The 22,558-nt window shown below is 39.9% G+C and overlaps 1 protein-coding gene across 10 annotated transcripts in view; it reads left to right on the top strand.

Annotated features, from left to right (window-relative positions):
- Window positions 1–11,330: 11,330 nt before the first annotated feature.
- The window catches only part of IKZF1 (IKAROS family zinc finger 1), a 71,495-nt gene continuing 60,267 nt past the window's right edge, over window positions 11,331–22,558 (top strand). Inside the window, exons 1-2 of one of the 10 annotated variants that reach the window (XM_052703526.1) lie at window positions 13,652–13,769; window positions 18,182–18,310. Coding sequence is in view for 6 of the 10 variants with exons in the window: in XM_052703524.1 (XP_052559484.1) it covers window positions 11,631–11,691 (61 nt within the window). In the remaining 4 variants the exon portion in view is untranslated. Of the gene's footprint in view, window positions 11,692–12,583; window positions 12,901–13,293; window positions 13,770–17,152; window positions 17,866–18,181; window positions 18,311–22,558 lie in introns of those variants that run through there. The other 9 variants (XM_052703524.1, XM_052703523.1, XM_052703525.1 and 6 more) reach the window with 9 other exon arrangements.

Below are 22,558 nucleotides of genomic sequence, written 5' to 3' on the forward strand. Positions count from 1 at the left end.
ACTAGCTTTTTCTGTGGTGGTACTGCTCAGTTTCCATTGCTCCGGCTTGCTCTATTTTAAATTTGCAATGAAAGAAAAAAATTCTAAAGCTGGTAATCATGCGCCTTCCTTGTATAAAAACACATCTTGTTTTTATCATCAGTAACCTGTACTACACAAGAGCTCTGACACATACATTTCAGGATAGATTAGGAATTGCCTGCTGCATTTACATAACATTAAAATCACTGTCTAGATACACAAAATAAAATGAATACCTTCCTGATTCTCTGGTATGGGCTTGCATAAAAATGATTTTACCTTTCTTTCTTTCTTTCTTTTTTCATGAATGCAACAGCCTCTCTCTTTATTTAGTGGGTTAGAAGAGAGGGATTTGATAGCTGAGTGAGGGGACACCTATGTAATTCATTTTTCTGGCAGCCTTAGACAGCATGCTTACTGCATTTATAAAATAAAAAAAAAAAAAAACAGGGGGAAGAAGTGTTACAAAAAAGTGTATGGAGTGTGTGACAGCCAGGACTCTATCTGGCTCTCCATCATTCCCTGCAGCTGCCGGAAGCCAACCGCTTGTCTTTCCAAACCACAGGCTCACGTGGGTAATGATATGATTTCCTCTGTCTTCTGTTTTGTGTGCATGCTTCAAGAAAAGTACCCAAACTTCTACACACCCATTTAATCAAGGCAGTACTGGCTCCTCTCCTCATCCTGAAGTGATTCTTGCAATGCTGGGACAAGCTGTTGGAGGCTACATCTTGGCCCATAGAGAAAGGTCACTCTAATTCCCATTTTTCTTGCTTGCTTTGGGTTTTATCTTTCGTCTCATTACTTAGTAGTGCCCTCATTAATTGAAAAAAAGGAAGTGGAATTCTATAATCTGTCTTCAGACTAGTACAAAATCTTTGCTGTTTGACTTTTGGAAGCAAATCATTCACATACTGCAAAAAAAAAAAAAAGTTAAGAGTTTTTCATTTCATTTATCATCACTATTCTCTGTTGAAGGCCTTTAAAATGCTGCCTATATGTCTATAAATATGGGAAATAATAGATGTTGTACCAAGAGAATTAAGCATAACTACATCGAGAGTATTCATATACCAATTTCTTAATGGTAAGTATTCCCATATAGTTTATTCTTCAAATAACCATCTTGTAGTCCACTTGAAGTCTTTCCTATTATGTTGTAACTGTAAATTCTAGTGCTTTTATGACTGTTACAAACAGATTGTTAATTTTAACTTTAAGAAAAGGTAATTCAGGTTTCACACAGATGATTTCAGCCACAGCTGAGAACCTGGAAACAGATATGGAAAGGGCAGAATTCCCATTGATTTCTTTGGGGCAAGGATTTCACAGCTCGATTTGGATTTGCCTGCTTAAGGTATTTCATTGTTTTCAAACCTTTCAGTAGTAACTATATGAGTAGTAACCTGCTCATACTCACTCCTTGAACAATGATGTCCATTTTTAAAATACAGCCTATCATTCCTAACTCTGTGATAAACAGCTGTATTAAATACTGTGCCCTAACTTGAAATAAATTGTGCTCATCATTTTTAGACTGATATGGAATACAGCATAATACATTGCTGTTTTTAATGAATGCTAAAAATTTTCAATATTTAAAAGAAGTTCAAAGATGTCTACAGCACACAATTTTTTCTCATTCAAAATCTATCCAGTTTAGACTGTAAGGGATACTCAGGCATGCATGTCTTAGGCTTACACTCCTTAGAAGAGAAAAACTTTTTCTCAGAGGTTTTGTGATCAACGTTTAAGTATTTGGGACCTTTATTTGTTTATTAAAGTCCTAAAGAGAAGAGGAAGTACTGAGAAATGATAAAACCCTTCAAAGTACTGTTATTCTCAGCCTGCTCACAGCACACAATATGTGTCAAATCACCTGCCAAGGTGAAGTTACAAGGAACATGAACGATTTCAGGAGCCATTCTCAGTGTGGAGAGAAGAAGGGTTCTTGTTTGAAAATGAAACTGTGGGATTCTGGAAGCATATTTAAAGACCCATTGAATGTTAGGGTTTATATTGTGATAGAAGAGAGTTTATACGCCAGAAGAGACTCAAACAAATAACAGATTCCTTTCCTTTTTCTTTTTAACTGATAAAAGAAATGGCTAATGGATGTATCTAGGGGCAAGCAAGGATGATGTTCTCTGCAGCCATATTCTGAGTGAACATACCTGAACCTGTCTTTTTTGTCATGGTGAGAAGGAAAAATATTACAGTAATCAAAATGCAAGGGGAGAAGAGATCAAAATTAGCTATTTTATCAGTTGGATGTATAGCAAAGATTGTTTTTGGAAATGTTCTAAGAAAGAAGCTTTCAGGAATTGGCAATAGTTCAGTTGTGAAAAACACAACAGAGTTCTGAGTTCAGAAGATTTTGGGTTACAGGCTGAGTAACAAGGAAGGATACTTATTTTGTCTGCTGTGTTTCAGAGGAAGGAATGACACCTATTTTGGCACAGTTGAACTTGAGCTTATAGAAATATCCACAAAGATTCATAAATTTATAAATTTCAATTTTGAAAGAAAATGACAAGTCTGGTTGATAAGTCTGTCAATAACCAACATGGAATTGGTAGCTGAACTTGTCACTGCAAGAGCATTTTACAGTTTCTTTTCTGGGAGGAAAAACCCAGCAACAGAGCCCAGCAACATCCCCAGAAAAAGAGGAGTTTGCAAAAAGTGTGATGAAGCAAGGAGAACCAAGAATCAGCACTGGTTTTGAAGTCATCAAGGCAATGGAATGGGCTGCCCAGGGGATGGTGGCGTCACTGACCCTGGAGGTGCTCGAGGAACATTTGTGTTGAGGGACATGGTTTAGTGAGGGCTATTGGTGATGGGTGGATGGTTGGACTGGGTGATCTTGTGGGTCTTTTCCAACCTTGGTGATTCTGTGATTCTCTGATTCTAAGAAAAAATAGATCATGTAGAAGGGTGCAGACAAGAAGAGTAAGAGTAAGTAAGTGCTGACTCTGAAACTTGGCTGGGAAACGATCATTAGAGATTTTGACCAGAACAGCTGGGGGAGTGGGGAGAATTCACTATATATTTGCCTATACTGATAATACTTCACAGGCATCTGGTTTTGGCCACTGTGGAAGACAGAATACTGGCTCAGATGAACCTTTGGTCTGACCAAGTTCATCTGTTCTTAATTTCAGTGGAGTAAAAAGGTGCAGAAACTAGATTAAATGTTCTAGGGTGGAAAAGGATCACAGGAAATGTAATTGGGGCTTGCAGACAGAGCACTCTGTGTTTAGTTAGGGAAAAGAAATGTAGAAGGTAGCAAGGCAGGAAAGGGAAGACAGGGGCAGGGGAGAATGCTGTCAAACTGGCATGGGAATTGGGGAGATGGCATTTACAGAAACTCAATGAAGTGAGTCAGAATGGGTGTGAGGGAGATAGAAAGTTAGTAGGGTAGATGGAGATCCTTGGAAAACTGGAAGAATAATTGAAAAATTCCTGTATCTGTGGGAGTGGTGAAGGAGACTTGCAGGAGATGTATGACACAAAGTGGTACTGTTAGAATGTAGAGGTGATGTTGGGTCGATTTGCAGTTGTTTCATCTTTGAAGTGGAGTAGCACAGCAAGGTGCAAGAAATGTCAGCTGTTATTTTTCACCCTTTTTGTTTGTATAACAACACTGAAATTACAAATGCATTTTGAAGAATGTTAATACAGTTAACACTGCAATCAACCACAGGTGATCAATAGCTGCAGTGGCCTCTAAATAGGTAAAGGAAGTGCAGTCCTCTCAGTGTTTTCCCATTTGCCCTGGGGGCTGTTGGAGGGGTTCTCTTTTCCTAAACCCTCCAGCAACTGCAGCAACTTTCTCTGCTCTCATTTTCCACCTTCCTGGCCAGCAGGAGACTAAGTTTGCTTAGACCTGAACAGCCTAAGACATAAAAATCCATGGTATAAAAGGAAAGACATGTCAAATCAAGAACATCTCACATGATCACAGAGCGATAATATAGAACAGTGTGGTCTAGGGAGTCAGGCATCTGGCAAGGGCTGGAAGATGTGTTATGTTTAGTACTTCCATGGAGCAGCTTAAAATTGTTGGTAAAAAAATACTTAGGGAAAATATTTTCCCCAAGTTGTCCTAAAAGATTTAGGAACCCTGTGCCACTGTACTCTGGCATTAATTTATATAGTCTGAAAATTCCTTCCTGACAAAAACTGCCAATTAATAGCACACAGGTCATAATAAGAGCTCCTTATTCTATCACAAAGCAGTCAATCAAAACCATGCAAAATCCATTCACATCCTAACTCAGGGAATTGCAAAATCATAGAATGGCTTCGGTTAGAAAGAGCCTTAAAGATCATCCAGCCCCTGCTATGGGCAGGACTGCCACCCAGCAGCTCAGGCTGCTCAGGGCCCCATCCAACCTGGCCTTGAGTGCATCCAGGGATGGGGCACCCACAGCTCCTCTGGGCAGCTCTGCCAGGGCCTCACTGCCCTCTGCCTAAAGAATTTCTGCTTAATGTCTAACCTACCTCTCCCCTTTTAATTTAAAGCCATTCCTTCTTGTCTTATCACTACACTCACTGATTAAGAATCCCTTCTCCTACTCTCATGCAGACTCTCTCTAGGTTTGGAAGGCAGCAATGAGATCTCCCTGCAGCCCTCTCTTCTCCAGATTTAACAAGCCCATCTCCCTCAACCTTTCTTCCTAAGAGAAGTGCTCCAACCCTCTGATCATCCTATGGCCCTCTTCTGGACCCATTCCAGCAGCTCCACATCTTTCTTGTGTCAGGGGCCCCAGTTCTGGATGCAGAATGCAAGTTGCAGTGTAATAGTATGTATGTATCAGATGAATTGGGAGGTGTTTTCATGTGTCAGTATGGGAAATTGAAAATCCAGGATTCCCCCAAGAGTCAAACTCAACAAACAGTTTCTGACTGCAGTTACGTATTTGTGTAATATGAGAGAAACAAGAGCCTTAATTTCAGTTCTTAGGAGGGTAAAAATAGGGTTTGATTATTGTACTTAGTTGTGCATTTATTTATAAGATATATATTGCAAGGTGTTTATGCTTAAGAACTTTTAAATTCCCTTTCCTTAACGTAGTTAATAATGTTAAGTTACATTATATCTGTAATGCATTTCTGTTCTTTAATTTACAGAAATGGTAAAAATGTGGTAATACTTCTGATACCAGTTTGTCTTCTTGACTCTTCATGTGACACACACAAAAAAAAAAGAAAAAAAGAAAAAAAAAACCTGGCAGAACAATCTTAAAGTGTTTTTTGCTAGTTAGGTTTTGAATACTTAAATAATGTTCTTAACTCTGTTTCCCTACACAGTTTATCATGAAATATTACATTACTCAGACTGAGATCTACTAGGCCGAATTCTCACTTAGGGCTGATCAGACTAGTGCTTTTACAGCTGGCTAGTTCATCTTACTTGTGTGGATTTTATTGTGTGTGTTGGAGTTTGGGAGTGAAGAGTTTGGTGGAGTTTATTACTAATAATAATCTTTATCAGCAATTGCAAGAAAAATTAAAGTGGTATAAAGAAAGCTTTTGTAGTAAATAAAATTTGGAATGTAGGATTTCTGTATGCATGTGGAGTAATTGAGGAAAATAAATGTTTCCCAAATTCATAAGAAACTGAGGTTCTGAAATAATGGTCATATTAAAATCTCTCTTATTTCAAAAGCAGGCTATTGGTTACAACTGAGCAGTAGTTAGTTATGATACGCAGACCAAAGATGTATAATTACAAAGTAGGTCCCATAACTGTTTGAATGTTCATACCTATTATTTAAACATACACAGAAAGGTATTCTCCAAGAAGCTAAAAAATAACCAAAATGCATGTGATGTATGTGGAATACAAACTACTTCAGTTGAGTTTAGAGAGAACCACTGTTCTCTAGAAAATTTAGTCATATATGTGGATGTTTTCTATATTAGCTCAGCATTTGTGAGTAGCAATATTTTCTGAAATTCTTGTACATCATCCTGAATGTTCAGTTTGACTTTTTTTTTAAACCCCAACCCCCACAACTATTGGAGGTAAGGAAGAAAAATATTCTCATTTGCTGCATACTCACTTTTATCCAATTATGAGCCAAACTTTTTCTCTGTGTAACAATAAGTACTTATTGATTTAAGAACAAGCAGACATATCGATCCAAAGGGAAAATGCACTGTACATGTTGATCGATACTTAACTTGTAGGACAAAACATCCTGATATTCACTTCAAGGCATCAATATATACATATTACTACATGTTTGTGTCATTAAGTCAGGTAAGCGGGCTAGATTTCCATCCAACAGTATAAACTTTCCTAATGATTATTTTTCTGGTCAAATATTAGTCTCTAAAGAGAAGAAGGAGTAAAGAACCAGAAAAAGAATAATTGTTCACCTCCCTTGAGATAAATAATATTTTTCATTAAACTCAGCTAATGCCTATCAAGAGCCACCGGATTGATTATATAATATGAACAGTAATAATTCTGCCAAATCCTAAGAGTGTTTACATGCACTGAGGTGAATTTGGAAATTTAAGCATACATGTGTGAAGACATTTCAGTGCGTAACTTGTAATTATTTCAATGTCAGTGTCAATTTGTACAGAAAGGAGCTGTTTCCTTTTAATTTTCAAAGTTAGAGCATGTCTAGGTTCCCTGAATATCCTTAAACTCTGAGTAATCCAGGCATCACCACTTCATTTCTTTTGGCCTCATTGTAAGCCAGGAGTTTCTTCTTGCTGGAATTCATTGACATAGAACTAACCATAAATTATACAAAGATAAACTAATTATAGAGTAATGGGGCAGTTGCAGTACACATTTTTTTTCTCTGACATTTCTTTTCTGTCCCATAATAGCTCTAACACTGGGTTAATCATTTCTATTTAAATGTTTTCTTTATGGTTAATTTCACCCTAATATCACTCATCTCCATCTTGAGTCTCCTGAGGCAATGAAGGACACACCCAGGAAATGGGCAGGCTTGGGACAAAGAGGAGCTGTGACAGCTATGCAGTTAATATTTATTCTTAACATGATCAGCTCTATAATAAAAATGTATAAAACATGTTGCTTCAGACCAGCATATATTACATGGCTCTTTTTAAAATGCTTTTACAGTTTCCTCCTACCAAGAATATGACTAAAAGCTGCAGATCCTTTCTGTGCTACTTTACCTATGTGGGACCTTTCTTAAGCCTTCACATCGTGGAAATTCATGTTTGAATTCTCATCATCTTGTGTCTTAGTCAACTTTGCCTTGCCACTCTCTTGACAGACCCAAGTTTGTCCTTCCTTATCCATCTGAAGCACTGGAAACATTGCCCTAGCACATGGTTTGGGTTTTTGTGTCTGTTCTTGGCTCTCTCTCCTCAGGTTAAGATTTTCTTCATTTACCCTTATTTCTGGGAAGCTCTTGTATCCCTGATGGCTCCCATCAGCCCATGTGTAAGCACAACTTGTTAGAAACCCAGGTTGCTTACAAGTCAAATGCACCCAGATGAGAGGAAGAGGTATAATGTGGATTCACTGCAACAAGCAGCTGCACACTGGGAGCCAAACAGACATGCTGGTGACTTCAGGCTAGCATCATCAAGGTGATAGTTTTCCAGCCTGCTGGCTGGCTCATGGTGATGCCACAGAAAATGGAGCCTGCCCTGCAGACATGCTTGTATAGTGGATTCCTTCATCACACTTAATGAACTTCCAAAACATTTATAGGGTTCTGAGTACCCTTGTGAAATAAAAGCTGTTAATATTTCCATTTTTTTTCAGAGAACTATGGTTCACTTAAAACTGAACAACGAACCTACTACAAACTTGTAAACTGGAATCCTAATCTTCAGAGCATTCTTTATCGCTCTGTTTGTTATAGAAGAAAGCTCCCCCTTGGATTCTTCAACAGACATTTTAAACTGCGATTAAACAAAAAAAGGTTTCCAAGTGATAGAGATCACAACGGCAGCCTGACCACAACGGCAATCTGACCACATACCTGTCATCATTAACTATACATAAGACAATCCAGAGAGGAGAGCTGTACTCTCAGCTATATTGAAATATATCGGAATAGGAAGGCACAAAGATAAGGAACACACTTTACTTTTCAATGGGTCTATTTCCCCAGAGTCAGGTTATTTGGCACATCTGTGCAGCAAGTATCTGAAGTTGTAATTCCTCACTAACTACATATGTACAGAGAGCTGAATGGACAGTCCACTGAGCAAGGTGGGCCTGCAGAAGATGGCAGACCTCAAAGGCACTAGTGGCATTTCCTAGGGCCAAATAAGCACACTTACTGAAAATCTGAATTGTATTTTATGAATAGAAATGTTTAGTGAAAGCATGCCCCTCACAGAATGAATACCAGATTCACACATGGACACTCTTGCCACTTTTAGGCAGTTCAGGAACAGTGTTACATGATTCACATCATCAAATAAAACAAGTGAATGTTGAATTGCTATGCAGTGCAAGTGATCAGAGATATTTACTAAATAATTATCAGTAGTAAATTAACTTGAAACAATCAGGATTTGTTGTTGAGGCTTTCTTGAGCAGTAAAGTTTGATCAGTCATTCAAAGTATTAGCAATTCTATTAGTTTACTCTTTCTGGAAATCAAAAATAACATCCTCCTGAATCTTTCTAATCTGTTTTCATTGGAGCTTTGTAGTTTGAAGATACATCCAGGAGACTCTAAGAGATGGATTTTAAATATAGTAATGAAAAAGCAAACTTCTACAGCCGGTGCATTTGTTTGTTAACACAGCTTTTCACTGCTGTCTGTCTGCTCCTTAAATAAACAGTGATAACATGACAGCAGGCTTGTTTCATTTCACATATGCTGGAAAATCCAGTAGGTATCTACCTTCAGGTTTTTAAATCTTTCCATAGGAATTTTTATGTAGTAATCATAAAAGCAGTTGTGGAAGAGGATGTAGAGTCCATTTGCCTGTCAGATATCATTCTGAATTTCTAATTTCTTCTTTATTAAAGATTAAAGCTATACAACAAAAATGGGCCTATCTTTTTTCTATTTCCAGTTAACTTCTCAGGTCAGAAGTTAACAAGACAGGGCATTTTCTTTTTAAAATTTGTACACAGGTTTAGTGATATCCAGAAAGTAGATGACTGCTCTTTTATAATCACAAAGTGTTGAGACTCTTGAGATTATGTAGTCCAAGTCCCTTGTTCAGCTAGAGCAAGTTGCCCCAGGACATGTCCCATTGGGTTTTGAATATATCTGCAGATGGAGACTCCACAACCTCTCTGGTAAACCTGTTCCAACATTAGATGATCTTCACAGTTAAAAAAATTACCATGTTGTGTTCAGGTGAGTCTGACCCTGTCCTCCTGCTCACTCCCTTCTGGTGTTGGTGCATACTTAGGAGCTTCCCCCTGAGCCATCCTTGCTCCGGGCTGAGCTGTCCCACTTCTCAGCCTCACCTCCTATGAAAGATTCTCCAGTCCTTTAATTATCTTGGTCTCTTCATGCTGGACTGGGCATGTTTTTCTCCATGTCTGATCTAAGTGTTCTGGTAGTCGAGCTGATATGTATTAGTGCAGAAAAATCTGTGGTCCTGCTCTTAGGCATTTCTGTTCTCACCTGCCATCTACATTTCTTGTACTGTTAAAACAATTAATTATTCTGTGTTTGTAGTAGTGTCTGTAAGGCACTAAATATTTATCTGGCTTCTAGATGAGAAGATCACAGAGAAAGGTTGGAAAGAGAGGCCCAGGTACAATAAGGAGGGCTTTTAATTATACACAGGTGACTCAAAATAGGCAATGTGGTACAAGTCAGTTAAAAATGTAGAGACAGAAGAGAGCAAGGGGCTTGTCACTGAGTTTAAGGAAGGCAGTCAGTGAAGAAAAAGTTGAGAGGAAAAAAGCATAGAGGCAATTGCCTTAAATACTTGCATGTAATACTCGCGTGTAAAAAAAAACTTGAAGGGAGAGATGAAGTAATGGACAAGGGGAAGTCAAAATAAGACAAGAGAGAGGTGAGCAACAAATATGAGGCAACAGTAGCTGAGGAGTCAGCACAGCAATACAAGGAGGGAAATGACGCAGTCTGCCGTGAAGAAGATTTCAGTGCCCCAGTGCTGGTGCTTGGTACTTATGTCAATAGCACAGGTGGTATCCCCTGTGCTGGAGGGAGAAGAAATCATGGTGCCAGTGAGGTAAAAGCATTCCAACTCTGCTAAAAGGTGGAGGAGATACGTTCTGAATTTAAAAATCTGAGACTATGGCTTAGTGGCTCAAAACTCTATAAAACAAAGGAAAATCCATTCAATGCTAGACATTATGTGGGATGGAAACAGTGACACCTAAAAACTGATGCTTCTAGGCACTACATGCAAGAAAGACTGTGGAACAAAGCTTGTCATACTGAGTTTTGTGGTAGAATTCAGTGTTTGGGGGAGATTTCTGACCATAGAAAACAACACCAACTGCCCATTTGTGCCTTTGGAAATTTCACATGCTTTGAGTGATTCATGATGCTAATTTTGATCAGATCTGTTTTCCAAATCGAATGAGAACCACTCACCCAACAAGTTTACAATCCCACAAGCAAATCCTATGGACACTGTTTTTCCTCTGAAAAAATAGGACTGGAACACAAATCTTGTGGCAGAGCAGCTACAGGAGCACCTGTCTTCTGCATTCCAGTTGTTACAAAGAAGGTAAACATTCTAAGCGTAAAACGTCTCTGTTGATTCTCAACTTACAAAACATTTTATTTATTTTTCTGCTTCATCATCATCACCTGCCTGATAATGGACTGCAGCAGCATGAATGTGGTAAATCTGCTATAGGAAAGCAGTGAATGGAGAATGGTGATATTCTCAATGGAAACAGTGTACCTCCCCCAATAACGATTTTTATTTACAGTTACGAATGAACCTGAAGGAAATCCCTCCTATCACTATCAGACCATGTAAAAAGTCAATCTACCTCCTGCTTGTAAACTCCCTTCAGGTCCTGGCAGGCTTCAATGAGGTCTCCCCCGAGCCTTCTCTTCTCCAGATTGAACAAGCCCAACTCCCTCAACCTGTTTTCATGCTCCATCTCTATTATAATCTTTGTGGCCAAAATACTGCCTGAAACACAGCTGTAGAATGTGGCTCCTAAAGCCAGGGCCTAAGTGTGCATCTGCTGCTACACCTTTTACAGACCTGCTTGAAGGAGCATCACAGCTCTCTTTGGCCTGACTGCCCGCTGCTGCCAGCAAGGAACTTGCTATATATAAGAGCGAGCTCAGTGCTGCTGCGCTGTACTGCTAGCAATTATCACAGGCTCCAGCCATAACAAGATCCTCAATAGATCTGTGTCTTGAGAGCTCCTATGGGCTGATGATAAGTACCAGCACAGCAACATGCAGAAGATGCTCAGCATCTCACAAGGCCCAGTGTCAGCTGACTCAGCTCTCATATGACTGGCAACTTGATTCTGACCTTAAAAACTCTTATCAAATGTTTAATGAGAAACTGTGGCTTGTGTAGTGCGGAATCACAGCTGGAGCAGGCTCAGACCTGCTGGCCTGCAGGCCCTATGGAAGCTGGAAGGCAGAAGGGACACAAGACCTTCTGAAAGCACAGTCATCCTGAGAAATGTCCCTCCTTTTGCTTCAGAGCATCTGGATGGAGTGCACATATCTGCTGCATCCTCAAGGTAACCAGGTTCCCCTTTTTGAAGGGTGGTTGCAAAGTTCCCCCTGCCTTTATCTTCTGGTCTCACTGGGGCAGAGCTCTGCATTTCCTGGGGAAAGACACTGCCTGCTTAGCCTATGGTGGCACCTTTTTGTGGATTCTTTCTTTCTTTCTTTCTCTCTTTCTTTCTTTTTTTCTTTCTTTCTTTCTTTCTTTCTTTCTTTCTTTCTTTCTTTCTTTCTTTCTTTCTTTCTTTCTTTCTTTCTTTCTTTCTTTCTTTCTTTTTTCTTTTTTCTTTTTTCTCTTTCTTTCTTTCTTTCTTTCTTTCTTTCTTTCTTTTTTCTTTTTCTTTCTTTCTTTCTTTCTTTCTTTCTTTCTTTCTTTCTTTCTTTCTCTCTTTCTTTCTCTCTTTCTTTCTTTCTCTCTTTCTTTCTCTCTTTCTCTCTCTCTTTCTCTCTCTCTTTCTCTCTCTCTTTCTCTCTTTCTCACGTTTGTGATTCTGCAAGTAAAATGCTGCTCTTTCCCACTGCTGAAACATGTAGAGGTGTTCTAGAATAACAGATAATTGGATCTGGGTTTCAATCCTATCAGATCCATAAGGTCTATGCATAAGTTGTGATATGAAGAGGGTTGAGCACTTCTGCAAAGTGAGAAAAAATGATGGCTTACAAGCTTGCAAAGCAATAGAGTGTACCTGGTTCATCTGGAGTGTGCCCAGACATTACCTGAAAAGTGAAGGACACATCTGCAGGCCTTCCCAGAGGGAAGGGTCCTTGAAAGAACTCCCCAGATGCAGCCTTGTCATTCTTGCTTTGCCTTGGGGACCACATTTAACCATTCAGTGTAGAATTTGAGTAATAGGTGACTTCTGTTCTGCAGAGCTCAGAGGGCAGACCCTGGGCTTTCACATGCTTACATGCTCACTTAACTGTGCATCTCTGGATGATCCCCCTTGAAGTCAGCGGGGTGACTCACACGTAAAGTTATCTCCATGCCTAATTTTTTTTGCACTGTGAAAGCGCAGATGAAGATAGGATGCAAGAAAGGAAGTGCCATTATCCTCATCTGCAAGATGAGGAACTGAATGAAGCACAGCAAAAATGAGATCCCACTCCACCACCACAGTGCGTAGACGCACTTCATCGCTGCGCGTGTGAGTAATCCCCTCCGGGTCCGCCGTGTTCTCTGGACCGAAGCGGGAGCTCTGGATTTCAGCCGCCGCCGTTTTTAAGTAAGTTGCTCAAGTTCCGACCCCGAGCCGCTAGACGCGGGTGCGCCGAGGAGTCTCTGCCCCCTGACCTCCTCTCGCGGACCCCCCCGCCGCCTCCGTCCATGAGCAGCGCGGCGGGCGCGTACCGGCACCGGCACCGGCACCTGCGGGCGGGCGAGAACGGACCGGGGGCAGCGCCGGCAGCGGGAGCGCCGCCCGCCCGGAGCTGCAGGTAGCGAGGAGCGGGTGGGTGCCCGTGCGGGGCCGGGGAGAAGTTGCCGGGAGCCCGCCGTGCTTCCTCCCCGTGCGCTCCCGTCCTCCCCCGCTTTTTGTTTAAAAACGCCGCGCGCTGGGCTGGGAGAGATGGAGGCTGCTTTGAATGTCGGAAAAGCGAGGAGCTGGCCGAGGTGGGCATAGGCTCGCAGGGCAGGGGGCGGCTGGAGCGCTGTCCTCGCTGCGCTCCCGCTCGGCGGCTCCTCAGCCCCAGCCCTGCCCCAGTCCCAGCGCTCGCTGCTGGCAGCGGTAGCTGCGAGAGGAGGCGGCACGGGGCTGGCAGCCGCTGTAACCGTTCGGGTCGGGGTTGAGGAAACGGTGTCACTGATAGCTGGCCTCCGCCCAGAGAGCCGGGCGGCCAGAAGTTCCCTTCCTTGTCTTGGCGCACAGACTGTCACAGCCGGAGGTTTCCCTTCCCGCTGCTCCGCAAAGTTACCCCTTCTGCGAAGGGGCTGTTTCACTCCGTAGGCAGTATTAAGGAAGATGTGTGTAGTGAGGAACCCCGCGTGTGAAGGAGCGACTTCCCACTGCAGCGCTTGGTGCTAAGGAAACTTTTAATTTTGTGCTTCAAGAAACCCGATTGCTTCTTGGATTACTTTCCTACCTTGGTCTGGAAGGTATGGTAATGCTGCCAGGTGTGCTGCGGAGTGTTCTGCTAACAAAACTTCTAGAAGATGGGATGGTGGTAATACTGTGTCAGTGAGCATTTGGAGCTTAGGCTTGAAATTACCCTAAAAAATTGACGTTTTGTGCAATGCAAGAATTCTTAGACTAGTATGTCCACTGGCTTGTACTGAGTGAATGGCTGTAAAGGAAAATAATGCTGGCTCTTATTTCTTTTCTTTTCTTTTCTTTTCTTTTCTTTTCTTTTCTTTTCTTTTCTTTTCTTTTCTTTTCTTTTCTTTTCTTTTCTTTTCTTTTCTTTTCTTTTCTTTTCTTTTCTTTTCTTTTCTTTTCTTTTCTTCTTCTCCTCTTCTCTTCTCTTCTCTTCTCTTCTCTTCTCTTCTCTTCTCTTCTCTTCTCTTCTCTTCTCTTCTCTTCTCTTCTCTTCTCTTCTTTCCCTTTTCTCTCTTCTCTCCTCTTTTCTCCTCTTTTTTCTTTTTTCTTTTTTTTTCTTCTCTGTCCTGCATTGAGTCTGCTACCACATAGCACTGCAAGTGGCATTTTCAAAGGCTTTGAGCCAGGGCTGAGAAGTTAGACCCTCCTGAACACGTTTTTCTTTGCAATAACTGGATGCCACAAATCCATATGCATTTACTGTCCAGCAGTCCAAAAGAAAAAAAAAGATATCTAATTTTGGTTATAATTCACGCATTCACCTTTACAACCATTTGCTAGACTTTAATAATCTAATTCTAAAATTAAAGGCTTTATTGCATTGTAAGGGCCAAATCCTTTAAAAGACGCGCTCTAGTAGCTTCAGTTGACTGCTCACATGCACACTGCAGCACCAAATAGTGTGGCTGTCTATAAAACATTATAAATGAAATATAAAGAAAAACATGAAAAAAAAGACAAAAAAAAAAAACCAACAACAACAAAAAACAACCAAACATGTTTAAATCCCTCCAAATACTTCAAAAGACTTCATCTGCATTAACTCTGCTGGGGGATGTTGTGGCTGCCTTACTGTACTGCTCTTGCCTGGCTGGTGAATTGCATAGTTTAAGGGTTTGGAATCTTAGTGAAATGGAGAAATTAGGGATGAAGTGGCTTTTTTACATGAAAATGTCATTGCTTTTGGATTTTACAAAGCAAATTTTTACCTTTAACTAACTTTGTTTATTCTTTTTCTCTAGTGAGGGAAATTTATTTTTTGCCTCTAGTGAGGGAAAATTTAAGACAAAATAAAAAAAAAAAAAAGTGGAAATAGATTTGATTATATTACCATGCAAAAGCCCAATATTCCTCTTTCGAGGTTAATGTAGCAGTAACATACAGTAGTTCATAGCATGTGCTTTGTCCATGAGGTATCATCTCTCCCATGCAGGAACTTCTTTCTAACATCAATATGCTTTCCTTTGATTTTTAACTTACATTTATTTTATGACTGAATGAAAAATACAGGATATGCTGTTTAGAGTGCAGTGTATCTCCACCTGCTCATTCCTTCCCAGCCCTCCCACTCCCAAAAAAGGATCCCTCCATCCCGAACAGAGCACTCCCAGGCAGGAGTTACATGACTGTGTGCCTTACTGCTGTATGAAAGCCTTTGAAACTGCTACATGTGGACATGAGAAACCAAGCACAAACCATGTGCTACCACTCTTAATCTGATAGCTGTCCTTAGCAGAACTGCGTGGGGAAGTGTCTGAAATACTGCAAAGCTCTGCACTTTCCTTAGTTCACATTTCTGTTATCCCAGACTCATTTCCAGCTTTAAAGATTTTCTCACAAATATTACACTTGTTGACTGATCTGAATATTCTTTATTTTTGGGAGTGGGGGACAGGCTGGAAAGGGATAAGTTAATCTAAACCTGGAACTCAATATATGGCACATCTGAAAATATATGAAGAATTATGAAAGATGTCCCTTAACATGAGGTAAATTGAGGATAAAAAGCCAAGGAGAAAGCAAGCTGATCCACTGAGTGGGAATGAGAACCATATGGAAGCCAGCAGAAGCACAGTGCTGGTCATCCTCTGGAGCCAGGGTGTCCACCCTGCTGCACTGTCTGCAGGAGTCACCCAGCTCCAGGGAATGACTTCCAGGAAAGCAACAGGAAGGCAGTGGCATAACATGGAATTCCACTTACTGCCCTAATTCAGGTGGGAAGGAGTGGGGGGCCTCGGTAAGGAGACTTTGATCTCTTTCTCCAACATAGTGACAGGAAGACAGTATGGGGCTTGCATCCCTCTTTGCCCTTCGTGCTTCACGGTGACTTGGAGATGCTTTGACATGGGTCCTGCGTGCGCTCTCTGTGCCAGCTGAGTGTTCCCAGACTGGCTACCCAACTCCCAGTGAGCAAAGTGCATCAATGTAGTTTTGCAGGTTACACACACACAGAGTAACACCAGGGACGCAGTGCTGCCATACACCTGCAACTTCCCACCTTGGCTCTAGAAATAGCTGCATTTTTCATTATACAAGCATCAATGACATGTTTGTCATTTGTGCTACACACAGAGTACAATAAAAATGCAATAGTCCCCATGTAGGTGTTACTGTAGCACTTTTCCTTTCCCTTGTGGAAAGGTTAATACCAAAAACCTGGTTTGCTTGCCCCTTCCAATGACTGAATAGCTATGCAGAAATGTAAGTGGAGAATCAATCCACAGAGTTTTACAATGCAAAGCTTGTTTCTCATCATTAAAATCGGATAACTCCAAAATCAAGCCAAAAAAGTTCCAGTCTTGTTTTATTTGAGCTTAGGTACTTCTTACACTATCAGTGCAGTCTTACAGAAAATGAGGAAATGGGTCCAGTTTGCATTCAGGCGACGGAAAACAAGGAAGGGCATAATGAATTGAATACTATTCTGGCAGATCATTTTTGGCAACATTTTTAAAGTCCAAAGGATATCAAAAGTCATGGATCATATCCTAATTGTGTGGCTCTTTGTCAGGAAAAACTTCCACTGAGGACTTGTGGGATTTTTTAATATGTTTTATGTGTAAAAAGATCTGGGTCCACAGTGAATTTTATTGTTTTACAGTCAAGACTCACATATGTACTTGATTACATTTTGACCAGTCATTATGTTCTACTATTATTAAAAGTAATAGAATTAGACGAAAGAAAACATAAGAAAGTAGTAAAATGCAGTGTAGCAATAACGGGGTCTTTAGAAAAAGTTGTCATCTTTATGTGTGTAAAGAAGTATACGTGGCTGATATCGTAGAGGACTCCCATGGAATTCCCCCTTTCAAAGTGATAAATTACGCTTTCCTAGGAAGTTAAAATTTCCACAAAAGAAAGGTTTGGGAATGATGTTTCTTCTCAGAATCCTCCCCCCACCCCCCCAAAAAAAAAAACAAAACAAAAAAAAAACCAAAGGGAAATAAATGGAGGAGGCTGCACTGCTGGAAAAACATCATTGGGTTAAATGTGTTTGCTAGATACATTCTAAAAAATGCCAGGAATCGATTATGTCAGTGGGAGGTAAGGACTCCTAAAGTTTTTCTGGGAATATGATTTTTCAGGAAATATTTTTGTTAGGTGGCTGAAACTCAGTGCAAGAGTCAGAAGATGAAAGAGCTATTCCACATGGGCATTTTTTCCTTAATGCAAATATTCTATTTTTTTTCCTGATGGAGAGCTACAGCATTCAGAGAAAAGTGTGAATTCCATCTGAGGTCAGATAGGCAGCCTTGACCTTCTCAGTTTTATGGTAATTGTTAAACAGCACCTTCCACTCATTCAAAGAGGCTATGCATGTCTCCCTCCCTGGTGGCTATCCAGCAAAACTGACTCCAGCTGGGAAACTCCCCCCTTCCAGATCAGCTGTGATGTGTTGTTCCTAAGACTGTAATCTGTACATAAACATAACTACAACTTGGAGTCAACAAAACTTGAATTTGCTTCTTAAACAGAATTACGTTGGTCCCAGAGATTACGCTGTGATGTATCTTTATTAAAAACCCAACGTCTACCTCACCGTTTTTCTTTAAGACCCACCTTCCTCAATGCTTTAAGCTCGTGGGTAAGAAAAGACTGTAGGTTTTTTTGTATGAGGCAGGTCACTGCCAACACACTGTGATGGCTGCAGAAGTAGGTCCTAGTCCTGGAAAGATACGTGCATGTTTCGAACCGTATTTGTACTGTTGAAAATTCATGCGGATGGGACAATGCAGGTTTGGGACAGGCATGGCACACTTCTGCTTCTGGTATAAATGTCTCAGAAAGCCACTCAGATTGCATGTTTAGAAGAGCATTTACACTAGAATTGCTTTTTATTTTTTCAATATAGAGAATGTCTACTAGTTTAGCTTATTTTAAAAAATATTTCATGTGAATGATCTAAATTTCTTCTGATCCCAGTTGCTCAAGCTTTCACAGTAAAAGAGGAACTTCTTTTTTATGATAGGTTTGATTCCTCGCTGCATTGCTTCGTTTTTTTCCACTTGTGTCAAGTCACTGAGAACAGCACAGCAATTGCATTATAAAGCTGGAATCATCAGTAGTGGAGTGGCTCCAAAATATTTGCAAAAGCAGAGTGAGATAACTGAAACATGTGGCGTGGAGAAACTTGCTAATTCATTTCAATTATAGTAATTTTAGGAGATATTCTTAGGTTTATTTAGAAAAAAAAAATCATATGGATCTTTAATATGCTCATTCAGGCTGATAATGTCCTTTAATAATCCGTAACAGCTTGAACAGTTTGAAGAGAAATTAGGAAGCAATTCTAAGATCGTGAAGCAGAGTTATTGAAACCTGCTATAATTTAGACAAATCAGCTACTGATATATTGTTGGGAATATCTGGCAATAACAATTCTGGTCGTAAAGAGATCCTTTTGTTTTTTCTCTATTGCATATTTAAGTAGGCATATTTAAACTGCATATTTAAAGGCACATATCCTGTGCCTTTAAATCACACATACTTATTTAAAGGGATACAAAAGTGCAGTTTTGCATCTGCTCCTTGCTTTCTCTTGAGTGAGAGTTATGGAAGACTATTCAAAAGCTCATTTGACTCACTTGAGAACGTGCCACGGTCTTAGATTGAGTGCCTCAATTTCCACATCTCACCGTTTTTAGTCATTTTATTTATATGATGGAAATATGTTCATTTTCTCTGTCATGGTGAATTTACTCCTCTTGTCTTCAGTAAAAATCAAGTAAAAAGTGACAGAGTTTAATGAGTTAATAAAATGTGGCCTTAATTAGGAAAATTACCTCCATATTTTTCTCATATCGTGCAACCAATTTTAATGACCGGTTACTATGTGAAAACTTGAAAGAGGAACCTTTTTCATAGTTGCAGTGATATCAAGTTCAGTAATTTGCACACAGTCACTGAAAGACTTTTTGATAATCTCCTTTAACTGGGAATTGTTACCTGAAGATAGGTCTGTACAGTCAAATGCTAATAGTATTACATATGGAAACACATAAATGCATGCAAAATACACTCTATCATTTGCTGGTGCTTGTACAAAGAATTCCCAAAGAACTGAGAATTATGTAGGATCTCTGAGACAACTTTTCTTACACCCTCACAATTGTTCACTAACATGGAAATTAATTTTACATGTGCCAGACATATAAATGTTTCAAATCTGTACTGTTAGCAGAGTTCTTTTCTTAATCTTGTGTGTTGAATTACAGTGCTTCCTTCATTTTGCAGACAGGAGCTCTCCATTGAAATTTGACTGTATGCTTATAATTGTATTGTCAGTTCATGTAGTTAACCAGAATTTACACTAGAGAAGAGACTGAATTAACTAAACATCTCCCTAGGCTTCACAGAAAATGCTGAATATGGAATCAATGGAGAAGGTGAGGAATAAAGGGAGAAAAAAACGATGCACTTCTTTTAAACATTTTTAGTTTTTAATGCACTTTTTAAAAAATCCCAAGAGTGTTTTTGAAACAGGAGTAGAAAGACACTGATGTGCTTATTATGACTCTCAGCTCTTAGTTTTCAGAAAGGACCACCCTTCATCCTCGTAGTTATCATTTACATTGGGCAATTTGATGAGGCGGAAATTAAAAATAGAATTAAAATGAAGACTCTAAAGTAGAGTCGTTCACAAGATTGTGAAGTCTAGCATATTAAATTATAATAATAAAGCTAATTATCAGCTGCTTGTTGGGATACTGAACACTTTTAATTAAAACTAGTTTGTAGGATTCTAGCAATTTTCTTCAACTGTTTGCACTGGTTATGCAATACGTACTACCTTCTACTCACATGCAACAGCCTTCCTGTTTTGTGCTCACTTGTTTGTGGGAGGTAAAAGTCGTACATGAAGGAAAAAGCCCGCTAAAAATGTTAGATGATGTCTTTTTTTAAGAAAAGGAAAGTCAAGATTAAATTCTTCTCCAGGGCTGTCTTTATGCTTCCCTTCTCTTAGTTGTTGCTTCAAAACCATCAACTCGAGTGGATGTGAGAAGCTTGGTTCTCTTAGGTCAAGATGGACTGATGCAATTAGAAATGCAGCCGTACTAGTCTGCAGGAAGATGCAACAGCCAGCTTAAAAGCAAAAAGGGCTGATGCTGCAGCATATGTACCACTCGTTACCTGTTGTTACTGCACACTCTCTCCCATCAGATACATTAAGTGCCACAGGTTGCGTTCCTGCTGTGTTTTCCAGGCTGCTGCTTGGTTTTGCTTTATTTATTTATTCAACTTTGTATCCTGTAGGTGGTGGAATCTAGGACCCATCTTTGATGCTTTGCATAAAAGCAAATGTTGTAAAGTGGGTTGGGGTTTTATGCTTTTGCTTACTGGTTTGGATATTTGTTTCTAAAAGCTGTAGCCTATATGAATTGGAGCCAATGAGACACGTCAAAGACCACAAAGAGGAGCTGCACTCTTGCAAGAGCTCTCACGTAGGGCCAGCTGCTCCAGTGACCTGTGTGAGCGGTCCCTTTTCCTCCTGCCAGGCAGCTTGCAACAAGTTAGAGTTGTGAAATCAGCTCCTTCCCCACAGTGGCTGTGGAAGCGAGGCTGGGGTTTGCCAGCTTGCTTCTTCGTTTTATCGCTGTTAACCCAGAGCGACCGCTGCTGAAGATCATGCGACCTACTCTCATTCTATGCTTTCAAAAGCACCTGCAGGACACAAGTAGAAAGTTCTTCTTGCTTCCCACCAAACTTCTTGTGTTTTCTGCTCTAAGCCTTTGTGTAAAGGTGCATGTTCCCTTGAGGGATGTATTCAGAATCAAAGGGTTCTTTTGGGGACCTTTCTGATTGCCTGGAAAGGCTACAAATGGTGTGCATATGTGTCCTCCTTGCAGCACCAGAATTACAGGTACATATAGATGGAAGGCCAGCTCTGAGTTAAGGTGTGCTGTAAACCAGTCTGAAATAACTCCACAAATGTCAAAATTTGTGATTTCTAGTCCGTAGATGCCACTGTGACTGTGAAGCCCACCTTATCACAGGGAAGTCAATAACTACATAGACAGTGAACAAAGAAACAAGTTAACTCTTTGGCACTGAATTAAGTCATTCCACTGAAGTATATTGCTGATCTTAAGAGAGTAGGATTTGTACGACAACATGCTTATACATTTCTTTGCATTGATAGTAAGCTGTATTAGTGCTAAGCATTCATTTTCCTGAAGAGGAGGGTTCACTTTTGAATTTGCATTGTAAAACAGGAGATAAAATAATAAATTCAGGCTTGCAAATAATTAATTTGGTGTATTCTTAGATTGGAATATTTTGACCTTGCAATGACTTCATCCTACTTGCAGTCGGGATCCTAAAAGTTCCCACATTCACTTGTTGCAATTTACAATAGGTGTAAATAGAGTAGTGCCTCAGTGATTCATGGGGCTTACTATGATATATTCTCAAGAAGTAGCTCAAGTTGCATTGCAGAGCTGCAAGGAGATGAATTAGTCATGCATGGTTCTTTTTGGGCTCAGAGTTGTGCCAGACCTGGACAAATGCTGACTGATTTAAGGCCAAAATTTTTGTGTGATCGTGGTCAGTTAGGTGCTTCCTTCTTTTAAACAAAATCAGTGTATCCTCTCAGTTTTAGTCTGTGTTTATTATTAATTAGCTCAAGAGCTCAGGACTTCAACATTTGATAGTTTTTCCAAAGCATTAGCTTCATCTGTGATCTGCTAATTGAATTGTGAAGAAGAAAACGTATAGGTTTGAGTTCTACATCTGAAAAGACTTGAAGCAGCAGTCTTACACATTTTTGGAAGGAACTTTAAAGCTCTTCAAAAAAGGGAGCCAGCTTTGAAGCTTTTTGGATTCCTAAAGAGAAAAAAGATCTATTATCACTACGTGCTGATCCTTTTCCTGCCATAAATGAAAGCTACACACGCTTGGCATTTGAGAGTAAGATTGCTTTGGTCAGCTGTCCACCCATCTTTCGATTTCTAACTTCAGCTCCTGAATTACCTACTAATGTAATTGGAGTAATTGGATGTGACTGAACTAAAGACAATGAAGTCATAAACACTTCTTTTGTTTGTGAAAAATTTGATTCTGTAGATGCAACTTAAAATGAAAAAATATAAAACAATTCTTTTTCATGCCAAAACAAATAGGATACCCATGTCATAAACATTTCCTAAAAAAAAAACAATATACAAAAAAATTATATCAAATAAATAGTTTGGTACAAATTCTGATATCCATACACAGAGTTCTCTTGTACTTTTCACATAGTTGATGACAATGTTTTGACTGATTCCAGAACAGAGGAGGAAAGTGGGGTCATAAAATCTTATCATGGAATCACAGAATCCCTTAGACTGGAAGAGACCTTAAAGAT

Source organism: Tympanuchus pallidicinctus, unplaced genomic scaffold (assembly GCF_026119805.1).
Source record: "Tympanuchus pallidicinctus isolate F22 unplaced genomic scaffold, pur_lepc_1.0 scaffold5, whole genome shotgun sequence".
Taxonomy (NCBI): domain Eukaryota; kingdom Metazoa; phylum Chordata; class Aves; order Galliformes; family Phasianidae; genus Tympanuchus; species Tympanuchus pallidicinctus.